Below are 18479 nucleotides of genomic sequence, written 5' to 3' on the forward strand. Positions count from 1 at the left end.
AATTAACTTGAACCCAACCCAACAACTACAACCGTGCCATTTTTCATGTTTCATGTGCATTTCGAGGAAAACAATATTATAACTTCACAACCATTACTTTTCAATCAAAATTGAAATAAAATGATCAGCAAAACGAATATGCTGTCTTCTCCTGTGTTATAATTAGCTGTTCAATGCATAAACAGGAAAAGCATTGCCGACATGCCAAAATAATAAAATTTAATTAACGTCGTAATTCTAGTCCAATGACAAACCATAACAATCAAAAGTACCGAGTTCCACCCAGAACAAGCAAATTTAAAACATCCAAACGATAAGAAACACGAGAAATCAAAGGTCTGCAAAACAACTTCTTGCAGTACAGTAAGAGCCGCAATTAGAGACCGGTTTTAGGGCGACTCGCTGCGCCTCAGAGAACGGTGGTTGTAATCAGAATCATCAATTGGGCTCCTGTCATCTTTAGGACTCAGACTTCGGCTACGACCATTGGCTTCAGAAGGACTTTGATGGCCCCGATCAACAGGGCTCACTCTTTCAGGGCTTTTTCCCGCGGGGCTATTGCCATAATCTGACCCCTCTTCATGGCTATCTAGTTTCCTGTTCATTGGAGAACCATGCGGACTGCCTTCATCAGGAGTTTCGCTGCGATGCCTCCGCTTTAAGGGTGGGGGACTGTTCCTTGGCATGGGGCTCAATGATCTATCCTCACGCTCGAGGCTTCGTTCCCTTTTTGCTGGTGGGGATCTCGAACGGCTGGAAGTGAAGAACCAATTGAGTCAAAATATCACAAAACATACCATTCATCAAAGCCAAAAAAGGTCACACTTAATATGAGGTGTTGCACAACAACCTTCCTCCAACACTTCCCTCCGTAAAATCCTAACAAAAAAGTTGTTCAAATATCTTTCCCTTTAGCCAAAATAGATACCTTAGGTTCTGCTCTGGACACAAGCAGATAACAATATACATATTAGATATTTATTGATATCAATCTTCTCCATTCTCAGTCTCAAAATGTAATGTGTGAGGAAAACAAAACTATTAGCAGGTCTTCATGTTTCCATTATTTTGAGAGCTAATTTGAAAACCTCTTCCTGGAATTCCTAAAAATATGTTTTGCCATTTACCAAATACAAAGAGATACATCTTCCTTGATTTGAAAATGATATTAAAAAACACTACATAAAACAAAGCAAAAAAAAGGGCTACTGACCGCTCAAGTCACGACATAAATAAAGTGCGACTAAGCCTCTTCAACAACTATGTTGTCAATTATATGAACTGTGTAAAGCATGAACAGAAACCAAATAGCAATGGAGCAACTAAGGGGAACAAAGACAAAGAAGACAACTCACCTGTAACTGCGGCCTCGGCTGTAACTCCTGCTGCGACGGCGAGGAGATAGAGATCTATCAGGAGATTGAGAATAACTATGTTCACGTCTGCAATAGAAAGCAGACAATAAGAAGTTGCCGATACATCAAGCTTTTGCAATTATGATTTACAAGACAGAACAGGGCTAATAACTATAATCTGAAACAAGATTACTTCAATTTCTTGGGACTGTTCTTGCAGTTTCTCTCGATATGACCTCTTTCACCACAGCGATAACACTTGTTCTTCCAGTCCCCAGCTTTGCAGTCTCGAGCCCAATGGCCATCAATGCCACAATTAAAGCAGCGTCCAGAACCTGGAGGAGGACCTCTGCCCAAATATTCTCGGGAACCACGAGGTACCTATCCATACCCGAGCAACCCGAAAGGCAACTTTGGTCAAGCCAGTTAACTCCCAAGTGACTTGTATAATTATTATAAAGAAAAAGGCAGAGAGAAATCCAACGGAGAAACACAAATCAAACAGAGGTTAACAGCACATAAAAAGGTTTTACTTACCAAACAAATGCCAATCTGACAAGCAAAACAAATAGGGCCACACGAATACAATTGAGTTTTCCTATTAATAAAGGATCTAGGCTAAGCTTTCCTGTAGCTAATATTTCCACTTTCAAAGGGACTTATACAGCAGTACACTCTCTAGTAGGATCAGATGGACACTCACGATGAGCTTCTTGACATCTACTATCCTTTTACCAAAGACATGTACGCGTTTGACGAGATCATATACTTGTTGAATGTTTGCTTCAAGATAAAAGACCATAAACCTCCTCATACTTCTTCCTCGTTTACTATTTTTAATTCTAAATGGAAATAGCAAAAATAACTATCAAACACAAAACAAAACATTCTAGAGGTATCAAGCAAAATGAGTTCTCACAAATGAAAAACAGTTTACAGCAAAGTTTTTTTATAATCAGTTTTTAACATATTTGTTACTGACATGTTGCCACTGATCATTAGTACGTAAAATGCATATAATCACTAAATTGGTTCTACCTCTCCTCTTACGGAAGTCAGGTCATTGTTTAAACACCATGGCCAACACGGTGTATACTCTCACCCTTTACATTTCTGATGATTTTCTTAGGAAGACTCTTACAAACAAAATTGGTTCTACCTCTCCTCTTACGGAAGTCAGGTCATTGTTTAAACACCATGGCCTACATGGCGTATACTCTCACCCTTTACATTTCTGATGATTTTCTTAGGAAGACTCTTACAAACAAAAGCATTCAATTTAGAAAGGTGCACGTTGAAAATGCCATGAACATGATGAAGCCATCATCAGAAAACAACATTGACAATAAAATATTAACCAGCACAAAACTAAAAAAAGAGGAGAAAGAAAAGAGAGAGCAGAAGGTTTTGAGAAGGAGGAGTGGGGTTTAAATACATGAGCAGCGTTCTCCCCAATCCACCTTCCTATGGCCATTTGACAGTAACGATTTACCTTCACAAAAGAGCATGTCTACAATCTGACTCACAAAGAGTCGGGAATATTATCAAACTTACCCCCTTAGCAAATTCAACAATGATACGGCTCCCATCAAAGTCACGACCATCTAAGCTGTATCTTGCATCATCCGCATCCCGAGGATCACTAAATTCCTGTTGGAAAAGGTGAGGCAAGAAATAGGCAAAGTACCCAGATATGTGAAACAAAAGTGGCAGACCTCTATCACAGAGAAAAAAATGAAACAAACTCTTGGTATAAATAATCCGATGGAAAAACAGCAGACCAGAAAAAAGGAGTAACACTTACAACAAAGGCATAATCACGCTTCATATCCACATCTCGTACTCTGCGGAAATGGTTGCCACAAACAGGTAAGGCCATCATTACTTAAGTACTGCTACTGTATGATACTTCATCCCTCACAGTCGTACTAAACACCAGTTTGAGATTGTTGCCATTTTGATAAAAACACGCAATAACATTATAGTAAGAATCGCCCGAGTCTCCTATACACTCGGCATGAATTTCCACCAATAGCACCAAGGCGACCCTCTCACCATAGGGACTCCAGGTTAGGCAAAAAGCCCAGAAACCTTCAACAAGATCATTCAAGTTAAAAAAGTATGACACCTAGCAGGCACAATGTTCCCACATAGACAACACGTGAACAGTTTAGCGTGGTTCCAAGCAAAAGCAAGCTTGGCAATGACCTTAAGTCTTAACCCTCTCATACATTGATACACTTCACTCCGCACCTTAAACCAACTGCTACCCACAATTCCAAGAAGCTAATTTCAACTAGTGGAATAGAAAAAATTGAACCGAATGAAAGCTTGCAGCATTAAAGAATACCATAAAATCCCCAAATATACCAAGCGAACTATTAATGTGCCAAAAATTTCAATAGGAGGACGAATAGGAGGGAAAAAGAAAACCTCAATGAGAACATCACAGTTACGAATTCAACTTCTTTAAGGTTCAAATCAATTCATAATCTACTAGTAATAAATATTTCTCCTGTCAGAAAAGCGATTTTTACCTCCCATATCTGCTAAAAAGCCTCTCCAGATCCCGTGAACGCGTCCGCGAGGATAGGCGACCCACATAGAGACGCGTATTGCCGTGTCGATCATCGTAACGAGGCATATTCGAACTCTGCAATAAAACATCACCCATTAAACCAGTAACTACATAAACGGCATCGGCATCCATATCAGAATTAAAAAAACGATTTACAAGGGAAAAGGTTGTAATTTCAGAAAATAAAACCAACCAGACCGAAGCAAGAATTACGATAACTTAGAAATCGATCGTACCGAGAAACGCGAAAGGTAAAAGCAGAAGATCGACTAACCCTAGTTGCTGTTCGGACCTTGAAAGAGTGCACGGCTTGGTCATGTCTATCTGATATTTGTATGACAAACTAAACAGATTGGACGAACAGGATCGCTTCCTGTCAATCTAAGGGTCATGTAGACTGTTAAAAAAAATACGTGGAGATTGAACGAACAGGATCGCTTCTTGTCAATCTAAGGGTCACCAAGACAATAAAAAAAAATACGTGACGTCATTAACATTTTATTTGCTTTGTTTTTCAAGATGTAATTACGAATTTTATAATACACGATTAAACAAATATTAATGAATGTATTTTTTGGCTTAATGAATATTAATTAAATTTAGCTTTTCATGTATTAAAAAAATGAAAAATGCTTTGTATCCCTAATAAATTCGTCCATAATCACGTGGCAATTACATTGTTTTAACACAGTTTCTTATTACATTATTTATGATTAACACAGTTTCTTATTACATCGTTTATGACTAATAGTCTCTTATTACACTTTTATGTACATAATTACATTGTTTAAGTGTTGTAATTTTTATACACTGTTTCAAAAATAATGTAATAAAAAATGTAATTAAGAATGCTCATGTTAAATCTATCAACAATGGGTCTTTATGGAAAAAGTTTTACGTGTTGAATCCGAATATGTAATTTTTTTTGAAATTTAATATGTATTTTGAGAAACAAAACATTTTGAAGTTTCGTTTAAGAAATGAAAAAGTAAAAAGTTGTGATGTCATATTGCTTAGTAAGCATGACACATAGATTATGGACATTTATGGATAATTTCATTAGGAATACATAGCGTTATTGAAATGCGATGGAGGGTGTTTTGACAAATTTGTCTTTAAATTAAATATTTGTCAAATTTAACATTAAAAATGACTAATTAAAAATATACATGTCGGTCTCACTTCACATTCAACGCTCAATATTAAATGAGGTAACTTTTAGGGTCTCAAACATTATTCTTTTAAAAAATATTTATAATTTTATGCTTTTTAATTTTATGTTTTCCTACCTGTGAGACTTGAGACTTCAAATTGCTCAAAACAGCTATTTTTGTTTTGGAATTTTGAAGCCAATAGACTAAAAAGTCAAAATGCTCTAAAGATACGCAATCAATCACTTTTAATGCTTTTTTAGTTTTTTGTTTCAATAACATGAGGCCATATCACGAATTTCTACCTTAGAACTCATTTGGAAATGGGTTGGTTTCAAGAGCAGTATTTGATCGGTGGTCCATTAACATGTTATGAATTTCAAGCAACAAATTCAAGCGAAAATATGCATAATTTCGATGGATCTAGATCTATATGTAGATTTGTTTGGAAGATTGCTCGAATTAATAGATCTGTCTTGCTCAAGTTATTTTTGTTTTGTTTGTTTAGTCTAATCATGTATAATCCAACGTAGTTTATAATACGTGTTTGTAATTTCATAATGCAGTCCGATATTATCCAGCGTTTGTAAATTCTTAAATTGCTTTCGTGACACTAGGTTTAATATTTGCTATTTTGGAATGACATGCAGGGGTTTCAACCCTTTTTAAATTTTGTTTTTCACGTTTTAGCTATTTTTCGTATTTTAAAGAAATCAAAATAGAAACAATTTTGAAAATTCTCAATGTAATTAGTTCCTTAAACTTCACTTCTCATGTATATATAACGTGAATATTAAATGCTTTTAACATTTGGTCATAAAAAGAAAATTGTGGTTTTTTTTTTTGTGTGAAAAAAATATAGAGTAATTATAGATAATCTATCTCCTCTTGTTCTTGCTTCCCAGCAACAAAGTAAAATAAAACAAAAACCGGAAGAAAAACCCCCAAGCAACAGTAATCCAAAGGCAATTCCATTTGCTTATATCGGTGATTCCCTGCTGCTGCAATATATCACGTCCCGTAGTGACGCAGGTGTTCCCGGATATGTTCATGCCCAGGGCAGTGCTCATGCTGTTCAAAAGCTTCGTCTTCAAGGACAGAGGCACCGAGCCCAGGGGGGTATTATCGAACATTTGTACCCCTCTCACAAAGCACTTGGTGGGGTCATCGAACTCGTTCTGAAGAACTCCTTCGTAGGGGTACTTTACCAAGGAGATGTAGTGAAACCACAGCCAGTAGGGAGGAATCCGGTCGCGAGAGATGAAGAACCCACTGAACAGGACAAAGTATGCCAGAATCGCTACCACCACTGTGTAACCCAACATCACGTGCGAAACGACGCCGGATAAGAACGTCACAAACGAGCTTCCTGCCCAGAAAGAGGCCAGCATGGTGAAAAAGAAAAAGCAGAATCCCGAAAGCCCGCCTGCAAGGCCCACGGCCCAAAAAGTTGTTGCCGCGAAGGCCAGGGATAGTAAAATCAAGGATGGGACTGAGATGATGGAGTGCGCCAGAACGTATGAAGAGCGGCGATAAGCATTGTAAGCCGTCTCTCTCATGAAGATGTAGCGTTCTTGGAGAAAGACCGGAATGGCCTCTGCGCAGGTGTAGAAGGTGGTGGACATGGCAAATGCGAAGAAGCCGAGTCTTTCTTGGACGCCTTTGGGGGAGTTGTCCAGATGCCAATAGATGGTGGCCAGAATTATTCCCGTTACCAGAACTGCTCCCAAACGAATCCCGAAAAGTTGTGGCATTCTTCTCGAGTTTGTGACTGATCGCTTCGCAATCACCAGAATCTCAATCCAGAATGGGTTTGCAAAAGTTGGCACGGATGCAGATGATATTAAATTTGACTCATTCGTGGCTCCCGACACCAGCTTTCCTTTCGAAATGCTGGCGCTTATGGCGTCTTTAAGAGAAAGATTTGAACCGTTATTCGTGATGTAGTTTCTCCGGGTTTGCCTTCGACTGGCCTTGTTGAACTCCACTAAGCCTTTGGTTCCGCCAGGAGTTTCTTCTAGTTCGCGAATCAAGTCAAGAGCAAACTCAGTTCGGTTTTCATTCTCTGGGATTGGATGTCCAAATTCGGAGAAGAATTGCGGAAGGCTTGCCGGAGAGCCGCTGAACACAGTTTGTCCGTGCGAGAGGAATATCAAACGGTCCAGCAAGCTCAAGATTCTGGAGCTGGGTTGATGTATGGACATTATGACAATGCTTCCACTCCGTGCAATTCTCTGCAGCACCTTGATCACCATGAAAGCGCTTGTGGAGTCAAGTCCAGAGGTTGGTTCGTCCAGGAACAGTACAATTGGGTCATGAATGATGTCAAGTCCAATAGACACTCGCCTTCTTTCGCCTCCCGAGACACCTCTGTGTCCTTCATCTCCTATCACTGTCTTGGCTGCACTTCGCAGGCCCAGTTGATCAATCAGAGCTTCTACTCTGGCTTTCTTCTTGGATTTTGAGAGTGACCGAGGAAGCCTGAACTCGGCTGAGAACATGAGCGTCTCTTCCACTGTAAGCATGGGAAACAAGAGATCGTCTTGCATGACATAGGCTGATATCACCTTCAAAAGCCTCGACTCCAGAACTTCACCGTTCAAAGTCACTGAGCCTTTCAAGCTCTCTTTTGCAATACGATCCGCCAGAGCATCGATTAATGTTGACTTACCTGATCCGCTAGCCCCAAGAACGGCCATGATTTCGCCTTCCCTTGCTTCCCCAGATATATCATTCAACAAAACCTTCATCTCGTCAAATCTATTGCCATCTCCACAGAAAGGAGGAAAGGCCATTTTGTGGCTGACTCTGACGCTGTAATTCAAGTTGTTGAAGGAAAGAACAAAAGGGTAAGAGGTGGGGATGGAACTGAGCTCGATGACCTGATGTTCAGGACTAGTGTTGTGGCTTTGTGCATCTTCTACGCGCTTGAGGAGCTCTGCAAGAGTGGGAGAGAGACTAGCTCTGGTACTGGCTCTGCCTCTTCTTGTGGAGGTTTGGAGCTCCATTTCAGAGTGGTGGTGTTTGAGTAGGAGGCGGTCGTCCACAGATACAGACTTTGCAGGTGACATGTAGGAGCCTTCTCCACCTCCTTTACAAGACATTCGGTATAGCTTTTTTTTTTTGGTTTTGTTTCGGTTGGTGTTTAGTTACGAGCTCTGTTTGCAAAAATTTATAGGAAAGAGAGGGAGACAGAGAGTGCGTGTTTGTTGAATATGTGTCCAAACTTGGCCAAGTGAGTATAGTAGGTAAGGAGGAGTTGCGCAGACCTTTCTTCATCTCTTTAGTCTTTACTCTTGTTGAAGAATTAGTGAAGAAGCCGTCCAAACTAGTTAATATTGCATGACAATTCAATTCAGGAATTAGGATTTTCTTCAAACCATTAGATTAGATTTTCCCTGAAAAGAAAAAAGGAAGATAATTTTAAGTTTTTTGAAATTTTTAGTTTAGGTTGCATTAGCTATGTCAAATCATCATATAAAGTACACACGATACTTTCTGTATATAGGGGTTTCGGGGTGTTTAAAATACTTGTTTGTTAACGGTTGGAATTCAAGTTAATTGCATTATTTCTTGCGTTGTGGATCATATTCCTATGTAAAACCAAAGTGAGGATGGATGGATGGGGCCAATGCCCATCTGCAGAGTTAAAGTGGAATGCGATTTACATGATAGGATTAGGTGGGGGTGTCATGATCGCAGCAAAAATATTCCTAAGTTGCTTGTTGGGATTTAGCAGCTAGCAGAGAGGTCCAAAAATATAAAAACTTAATTAATAAACCTAAGAAAAGTTGGAAGCCAAGATTTGCTTTTTGTTCGTAATTAGGCCTTTCTTATTGGACTGCTAGACTAGACTCTCATGAGTGGTGAACTGCAATTCCTAATCTATAATCCACACGCTTTCATTTCTGCAAGAAATCCCAATCCCCTACATTTCTTGTTCTTAAGTGTTTGACCCTTGTACATAAAAAATATCTATGAGTTTCACGGCTATGGTATTGGTAGGTATGGGTGTTGTATCTGCTCTAGACTTAAAGAATATGTTGGTGTTCATCTTCTCCTCTCTGCACCAACTCCTTCAACTTGAGGACACCAAAAGGAAAATCATCAGATACTGTCAGACACCCCCAATTGAATGAACTAGGGTTCCAACAAGTAATTGAACGAGAACACCTTATTTTATTGAATTGAATGACAGATTACAACCCTCGGCTTTCCTAGATAATGCATCTGCTACTAAGTTGAGGTTACCCTTCTTATAATGAATCACAAAATCATACCCTAATAACTTGGTTAACCATTTTCTGTTGGAAAGGTGTACCAACTTGCTGTTCCAGCAGAAACTTAATTAAGACTGTAATGATCAGTCGTCCTAATGATGAAGAAATAACCTAAGGCTAAAAGATAAGGTCTTCATTTCTGTATGGCAGAAGCCAAAGCAAAGAATCCTTTTTCATAGGTGGACATAAACAGAGCCCTCCCCTTGGAGCACGTACAGCACTGAAATAAGCAATCGGATGTTTGGCAAAGACAGAACAGCAGGAGGCTGAGTGACAACCTGAAATGCTTTTTGTCAGCATGCAGCATCAGTCCAAATGAAATTATCCTGTCCGCATCGCCATTCGCCTCGCTAAAGCTTTTATGGGCTGGGCTTTTTCGATGAAGTATTCTATTCCCTGAGCCGTTATGTTAACAAGAATTGGACTCTCACATTGGCATTGCATGTGAAAAAGTGAAAGTGATCCATAGCCCGCACATCTTCATAACTCATGGGAGTTCCAGTCTTCCAGATCCTTGACCAATTGATATTTGGGAGAATGTCAAGTCGGTATTCATTAGTGTATTTTTAGGCATTTAAGTCTAACAAAAAAACCCGCGGATATAAAAGTATTCATGAAATGATCATTTACCTTTATACCCTAACCTCTTTCTTCTCTTTATTTTCTTTCTTCTCCGTCTCTCTTTCTTATTTCTCTCTCTTCTGTCTCTTCTTATTCGTTTCTTTCTTTTTTATCTTCTTCTTCTTCTTCTTCTCTCTCTCTCTCTCTCTCTCTCTCTCTAGATCTATTTTTTCGCAATTTAAAGCTTAAAAAACTTTAGATCTATTGTTTCTATTCTTCCTTACTTTTATTTAGGTGTAGATGTTGGGTACATGATTTTCGTTCATGATTTCCTTGAGTTTATGAGTGCTAGATATGAAATAATTAATCTGTCAAGTTCTGTAAAATCATTTAGACATGTTCATGTTACTGTTTCATAATAAACAAAACCTTGTCATTTTTCTTACTGGAGCAAATGACCTTAAAAAAATACTCAATTTATAGTACATGGTTCTGCATTACAACGTCAATACATTAACATGATAATATAGGTTAATATTAGTCTAATATTAATTTTTACAACAATAACGTGATGATGTTACTGTTTCAAACAGTAACATGAAAGAAAACATTTCAAATCCAGACAATTTCAACAACGGTTCTCCTAATCACCACTGATGACTGCAAAATTACATTGATTTTATACCTCTCTTTGTTAACTTATTGCTTTGTTTTCAAGTCAAACTTGGGTGTTTTACGTTATTTTTGTTTGCATTTCAGTTAATCGAATCCTAGACGATGAATTATGTTAATGGCAATTTTGACAATGTTATTGGACATGTACATGCGAGTCTTGGTAATTTCAGCAAAATCTGCCACTGTTCAGTCCAGCCCACTTGTGAAGGTCACCATAAATCCTTTGAGAAGATCTGGGTTTTGTGTCATATACCGTTGAAAAGATATGGAAGTCTAGTTTCTGAAGAATTTTACAGTTTGTGATTCCGAGTTTTGTGGACAGAGTTATGACAATTTGAATACGGACTGCGCAGGCCAGAAAATCAGGAATCCGGGCTCATACTTAACAATATTGGTTTGAGACTTCTTGAAAGCCCAGGGACGTTTCCAGCCTTTGAAGGAAGCTAATAGAGCATCAATTTATGATTTGAATGAATCTTTGACTATTATGATTCAATATTTCAGCTGGAGGAAATCTTTATGCAAGAGGAAACTAAAGGATTCTAATTGTACTAGGATTATATTGTTTCCTTTCATACGGATGACTTTAACCTAACCAAGGATGATATAAAAGGGGTTGGCATACACAGCAAGAGGGGGCAGACCGAGGGGAAAGACTCAAGAATCACATAAGGGCAGGATATTGGAGAGCAACATCACTAGGAGAGAAGAAAGCAACAAGGTTCTTAAAAGGGGAATCCTCTTCACCAAGCTTACTTTGTAAAGGGTGTTCTTTTTCTTAAGTTCTTGATGTTGTTATTTCTTGAATTGTTGATGTTTTTATATATTATGTGTGGCTAAACTCTTTACTAGGGATTCGATGTAGCCTAGCATGACTATTCTATGTCTTAATTAATTCGTTGCTAATTCAAGTTTCTAGTTTTATTCATTGTGCGTCATAATATCATGTGTTGATTTAATGACTGATCACCATTATTTAGATACATGTTTGAGACAAGATTACACCACGATCAATGGGTAAACTTGATATAGCTCTTGTGAATGAATGAGATGTTGTTGAAGCACGATCCATGCATAAACACTCTTGGTTCTTGATGTTCTTCTTGCACTCAATGCATTCTTGTTTGTAATCTTGACCATAATCAATGGCTAGATAACAATTTAAGAATAGTTGATCTTGACCACAATCAATGGCGTTTCATATTTTAGATAAGAACGAACCTTAGAAACGAGAATTGAATCTTAACCAAATAAGACATAGAATAGGATTGCTATGGTGAAATCGAAGTCCTAGTTTGCATTCTCTTGATTGAAAACACCCTAAATCTTTCTAATATTCTTGCACTTTCTCGATTTTCAAATTCACACAACTTCTCTTTAATTTTCAGAAATAATTTAGTTTTATCTCGAGACATTCGAATTGAGTAGAAATTGGAATTACTTGACAAATCTCCGTGGCATCGACCTCGCTATTGCATACCTATGCTATATTTGTATTCGTGCGCTTGCGAGTTAATTAAAATTACAACAACCACCGCCGTTAGACTTCCCTCACTGAGATGCACAATGTCCAGCCATATTTGTCCAAAATGACCACTGGAAAGGGAGACCCGAAGCTGGTACGTTTTGCTCGCGTAATGTTCCTGTTTCAAACAATAACATTGAAACAATAACATACGATCTCAGATCTGTAATAATATTGAAACAATAACATACGATATCATATTTGTATGATCTCATATTACATCTCAGATCTAACAAGATAAAGATGAAAACTAATAAAAATAAGAAGAATGATAATAAAAAAATGAAGAAGATGATTGTGGAGGTGCGATGGTGGTGGAGGAGCGACGGTGGTGGAGATAGAGACAAACGTGACAATGGTGGAGATGGAGAGTATGTATCTTAAATCTAGGTATTTTTTTATATCCATTCCTATTGAAGAAGAAGGGCAAATATGAGATTATGTAATTATCAATTTTTAAAATAAGTACTTATGTGGAAAAGAGGTACTTATATGACAAAGTGTTTTTTTCTTTAACCTAAGATTCCAACTTTCATATTGTAGGTACTAATATGTCATTTTCCGTTGATATTTATCAATATGCAGCCCGATCCATATGATTGTTGCGTTTTTCGGACTACACTAAAGTAAATAAAAGAACTTTTACCAGGCTAATTAAGTAATTAAGAAGGTGGTGAATGGTAGATCATTAAAAGCTACCTAGGAAATCAATCTATATATGTATGTATCTTTTCTTTGAATCTAAGCATTTGTTCATCAATATATATATATATACATGACTTGCGTGAGTTGACAAATAGTCATGTACTAAGTAGCTAGTGCAGAGTCTGCAACTGCAAATTAAGATCCTTAATTGGTAAAAATGATGAACTCAGTTTGTGTGTCCAACTGTATAAATGATGCACGCGGGGATCCGCGAATCCCCGTACGAGCGACATACTTGAACCTGTACAAATGGCCGGAGTCAGACGCTGAGTTTGTGAGGTCAGCCGTAGAAGGGAGGCAGAACCCTCGTGTGGTGTACAGTATTTCGTGCAGGCAGATGTATCTGAGGAGCTACACTTTTTCAAGGGAGGAAGAGGAAGCGCTGCCTCGCAACACCCAAAACTGCTGCTTCGGAAGCAGCAGCGTCAAGGACAAGCATGTGATCAAGAAGAAGGAGATCAAGGCTAATAAGAGTAAGCTTCACTACTGTCTGACTCTCAGGAAAGCTTTGTTTAGGGTTTTCCACAGCTTTCTTTCTTGTGCTGCTTCCATAGACGTAGTCGATCAAAATCACTAATTACGACGGATCATCATCACTCTTCCTTTCCTTTCCTTTCCTTTTTTTTTTTTTTTTTTGTTAATTTCTGTATCTAAGACCAAGAAATGCAATGGTTTTGTTCTTAATTTGTAAGGCCTTTAATTCGGAAAAGTTATCTAAAAAATAATTAAAATTATTCTAAAAACTTAATTCAGGGGATCATCCGTGCATATTTTAAGAAATCTTTACCAAGCCTTTCTACCTTCTTCTTTTTCTTTTCTTTTTTTCCCATTCTTTGGGATTATTTTCAAGCGAACTTGTGGCTCTGTATTAGAGTTGTAATGGTGCAAGCTGATAGTCTCAGGTCTACTTTTCTATCTTTTTATTTTATGAGGGGCTTGAGGAATAAGTTTTTGGCATAATTCCAGATTTTCGGGACTCATTGAATTCGTGCGGTGTTAGTTGCATAGCTAAGCTATATGTGTGGCTGCTAATGACAAGTGTCATTTCAGCTATAAGTTAATGGGCTTTGGATTCCCTTAATTAATAGTTAATTTGTTAGGTAGGTCAAACAGTGCCCGTTGATTTTGGCAAACTCAAAGGCTCATGCGCATTTCACATTTGACAAGTCAAGTGAGATTCCAAACCCTTGTTTTAACAACACTTTATACATATCATTAATAGTGTTCATTGTGTGTGTATATATATTGTTCTTGTTAAAAAAACTATCGGTGGTTAAAATAAAGATCTAATGGACATGTTACAATTAAGTTCATGGTTTCCTTGATCAGTAAGACGTGTTTTAAAGCTGTGAGCTCTAAAAGGCCTTGAAAACTCGACAATGAACTGTGTTTGGATCGGACTTGAGTTTGGAAAAACGGATATTATATTACTTGATAGTCAAGTTTGGAGTAGGGAGTCCGTTGTTGTTTCATAACACTTCTTCCCAGTTAGTGTTGATCCTACGTAGTATATGAAGAAAAAGGGGTATAAAAGTTAAAGAGATGGAAGTGGTGGATAAGATGCAAGTCATGATAACATCCACCCAACTCCATTTGGGCTAGCTAATTTTGACTACATCTAATTTAATTAACTACCCGAAACAAACTAATTATATAGTAGGTTCTACGGATTTAATCATCACCGCCAACATGCGATGCTTTGCTTGCCTAATATTGCTTCCTTCCTATGAAGGCATGCAAGGGATTATACATACAAGCTACATTATATGTATGTAACTGTAATTATGAGCGAGCATGTGGAGATGCCTATTTATCTATGTATGTATATCTATTTGATTCATTCAACTAAATAGAATTAATCGCTTTAATTCGTCTTTCATGGCTTAACCTAATGGACTAGGGTAGGTTTCTGGGCCTGAATCATATGTATGTTTAGTTGGTTATCTATAGTCATGATGAATGAAGTCGCGTGTCAAATTGGTCTCATGCATCATCGGCAGACAAATTAATAAAAACTAGTTGCATGCTCGCGCTTCGCGCGACACATAATTAATTTAAAAAATAAATATTTTTGATAATTTTTCGATACTTTATTATCATAATGAATAACAAAGCTTGAATTATAGAAAATGAAAATAATTATGAGATGAACAAATAACTACAATACATTTTTCTCAATATGTTAATAAATAATTTTCTAAGAATGAGCAAAAAATTTGATGCATAAAGAAAAAATATGCTCAGAGTTTAACAATTATTTTTTGCGTTGGTTTTTTGAACAAAGTTGTAAAATAACTAAAAAACATCTCATAAATTATAAATTCTATAGAAAATATAACGCACCTTCTTTATCTCCTAATTTTTACATCTCATTTATTATTGCTTTTTATGTCAACAAGCCACAATTTTTCATACTATGTCAATAAGCATATATAATATATAATTTGTTGTACTATGTATCTCACATTTGATTAAATTCTTCATTTGTATGATCATCCACTAAGGGATTATCTTATACGGGATCATTGAGATCATCCTCTATGAAATCTCCTAAGAATACATCCTAAACTGGATCTTTTCCATCATCATTGGTTGTTGTTTGACAACTAATTCCATGATTTGTAGGGACATATCGTTAGGAATTTTGTTGAAATTGTTCATTTTTCCCATGAAGTTTTTGTAGTATGTCTTAGAACTTTATTGTGATATTACATGTTTTTGTGTGTTATTTTATACTTATATTGTGAATATGTTTCATTTAAGCTTTTATCTTTTTGTTTTTATATGCAATTAATAGGTGATAATTGATATGACTATTTGTTGTATTATTAAATATCATTTTAAAATTATTTGTATATTATTAATTGTATGTGCTCGTGGGTCTTAAAGTTATTTAATATATTTAATTTTTTCTTTTGTTTTTTGTGTAGGTTTTTTTAGAGGCATCCACGTGGCACCAAGGAGAAACCTTTTGGATCCTCCATTATATATATATAGATTGATGATCGTTTGCAGGCCCCAAAAATATCTGTGTGTATTAATTAACGATGCACATTTATATTATTCAACGACTCAACAACTTCTTTCAATTTTCTTGATTATTCTGATTAGGCTAAATCTCTATTCAAGCTCTCTATGTGTGTTCATTTGGTATATATTAACAACTGACTTAAGAGGCTCTAAGAGCAACTTCAGTAGTGTAAATTTGCTAGCCCAGCAAAAATTTATATTGGATCCCACTTCTATTACATAAAAAGTCAAGACAAACACGTCTCTCAATACAACCACACCAACAAAACACATCTCCCAATATAACCACACCAACAAAACACATATTCCTATACATTTTCCTTTCCACCCAACATGTTGGCCAACAAATTCTCATGCCCTTCATGTTGTCCCCAATAAAACTACACCAAAACACAATCTTTCAATATAAAACACACCTCCCAATATAGCCACATCAGCAAAACACAAAACTCAATACAACCACATCAACAAAACACAAAACCCCATACATATTTGTTGGTCCAGACAAAATAACACCATTGCAAGTGCTCTAACAAATTAAATTAAAACATGCCAATGCCATGATCCTATATTATACTATTAATAATACATGGATTTACAGCAGTTAAAGGTTGATAGCCCAAAGAGCCCATGACTTTCAGTACAATTTCGTTCGGAGAGCTTTAGTCACACCTCCTTTTCTTTATGAAGATACCCCTTGTTAATAATATCCAAAAAATTTTAAATTTTTATAACCACACCAATAATACACCAAATCTCTAACTTTTTATAAATGCGCCCCCAAAAACACGGGAAATGACTTCTTTTTAAGTTCCCCAACGCCAAAACAACATTCTACAAGCTTGGAAAGTCAACCCCTCTAGCATTTGCGTGAGCTGCATCAAGTTTGGAAGTCCATGGACTTGAAGCCTAGGCTTTACGACATCCAAAGGACATACAAATGTTGCAGCCATAACTCCTGCGTCACAGGAACCATAACAGATAATGCTTAAAAGAAGTATTCAATGTTACCATGGTGAGACGATATCACCAAACTGCCAAATCGTATCTTTCGACACCATTTCCTCTTCAACTTGAGCAAAGCTATTTATTTTTCAACCAAAAATTTCAAAATTTTCTAAAAAATTACATGAAAACATATCTGCAGTGGCACCGGCACCGGCACCTGCATTGCAAAAAAGACCCTAGGATTAGGGACATGAGAATCTTTCAACATCTCTACAATAAGAATAAGAAATCAAAGAACAAGCAGAATTTGGAGCGCTGTAGAATGCAAGCAAGGAGTCCTCTCTCGAGAGGCCGATCACCGAGAACCAGAGTCGCATGGCCAAGAGGATATAGAGCTGTGTAAGCGAGCGAGTGAGTTGAATCACAAAAAAAGCTCGAGTTAGGGTTTCAAATTCGCTGAATGAATTTGATTACAGGTTCGATTCGATGGGATCGAGGCCGCCATTGAATTGGATTGGGATATTCATCTCTCTATGATGACAACTCAGACACCCAATTCTCAAAATGAAAGACTTCTCCAGTTTTCCCACAGATCGAACAAGACCAAGACAACGAAATCAAAACTGTAAACTCACCATCATTTGTCACCCAAGTATCAACGACTTCGTAGAGGTGAATGAGAGTCTCTTCCGTCATCCACAGCGTCCCAAGCCTTCTCGTGTTGGAGGAGGAAAAACAGAGTGTTTTTTGATACTGGTTTACGTAATGATGAGGACTATTTGCACCCTCTACTTTACTAAGTAGACCCCATTCTAAATAAACCCCAGCCTAAAACATAATATTTATGAGTACACCCCAATTTCAATTTTTTAATAAATTTACTCATTTACACCCCATAATTTCAGCCGTTGGATCTTACCAACGACTGAAATTAAAAAATAAATAAATAAAAATAAAACCCTAACCTTACAACCCATCCTCCGCCGCCGACATTCCTCTCCACCTTCACCTTCCAAAGCCGGCTTCAGAGGCGGATAGCTCGAGCATACAATACAATAAGAAAGTGTTAGAGAGGAAATCTCAAGTGGGCGATATGGTGCTAAAGAAGGTAAGAGGTGGTTAGGAACCTGTATTAGAGATTCATCTTCCATAGAGCGAGATGCTCATGGGATGAAGAACCTGATGACCTAGCTTAACTTTAACTTAACGAGGATTAAGGTAAAGCGAGTAGATTTGATCTGAAACTGCTGCTTTGCTTCTCCCCCCGCTGATGCTGATTACCTATCCGAAATGTATGCTGATCCCACCCACGCCGTAAACGGATGCCCCACCTGATCCACTGCCACCAGCCGAGCTTGAATCCTCGTAATCTGCCGCAACTCATTGAACTCCGAAACCGCTTCTCTTACCATAACTCCTGAAGTAGGAATTTATCGACTCGAAGCCCCTTCACTAGTAAGGCATAGGCCAGTCAGGAGCATTGACAGTCTTGATAACTGACATGGCCGCATCAACTTCTTCAATGGAGGGTCTTGGAGGTAGTGTTTTGTAGATACCCATAATTTCTTCCATTGTTTCTATAAAAGCCAATGATGAGTGCCTTTGCTTTGATATTACAGCCATGGCTATGGTGGTTTTGGACCAAAAGAGGAAACTTCGAAGGGAAGAACT

General features: G+C 37.5%; 3 protein-coding genes across 5 annotated transcripts; 1 reads left to right on the forward strand and 2 right to left on the reverse strand.

The window, feature by feature from the left end:
* Positions 1-180: 180 nt before the first annotated feature.
* LOC120013009 (serine/arginine-rich splicing factor RS2Z32-like) lies at positions 181-4280 on the reverse strand. 3 transcript variants are annotated; one of them, XM_038864603.1, is made up of 7 exons: positions 4170-4280; positions 3893-4008; positions 3160-3199; positions 2910-3005; positions 1549-1736; positions 1356-1430; positions 181-753 (listed from the first exon to the last, which is right to left on the reverse strand). In XM_038864603.1, exons 2-7 carry the CDS (start codon positions 3997-3999, stop codon positions 390-392), a joined length of 870 nt encoding a protein of 289 aa, XP_038720531.1. In that variant the 5' UTR covers positions 4000-4008; positions 4170-4280; the 3' UTR covers positions 181-389. The 3 variants fall into 3 exon arrangements, with proteins under 3 accessions (XP_038720531.1, XP_038720529.1, XP_038720530.1); XM_038864601.1 differs by having other exon boundaries at positions 1356-1442; XM_038864602.1 differs by having other exon boundaries at positions 1356-1442; positions 4208-4225.
* A 1532-nt stretch (positions 4281-5812) lies between these two features.
* LOC120012360 (ABC transporter G family member 20-like) lies at positions 5813-8274 on the reverse strand. Its single transcript, XM_038863755.1, has one exon. It carries the CDS (start codon positions 8186-8188, stop codon positions 5963-5965), a length of 2226 nt encoding a protein of 741 aa, XP_038719683.1. The 5' UTR covers positions 8189-8274; the 3' UTR covers positions 5813-5962.
* A 4646-nt stretch (positions 8275-12920) lies between these two features.
* Positions 12921-13679, forward strand: LOC120013957. Its single transcript, XM_038865947.1, has one exon. It carries the CDS (start codon positions 12988-12990, stop codon positions 13405-13407), a length of 420 nt encoding a protein of 139 aa, XP_038721875.1. The 5' UTR covers positions 12921-12987; the 3' UTR covers positions 13408-13679.
* The last annotated feature ends 4800 nt before the right edge of the window (positions 13680-18479 follow it).

The sequence above is a fragment of the Tripterygium wilfordii genome, chromosome 13 (genome assembly GCF_013401445.1).
Source record: "Tripterygium wilfordii isolate XIE 37 chromosome 13, ASM1340144v1, whole genome shotgun sequence".
Lineage (NCBI taxonomy): Eukaryota > Viridiplantae > Streptophyta > Magnoliopsida > Celastrales > Celastraceae > Tripterygium > Tripterygium wilfordii.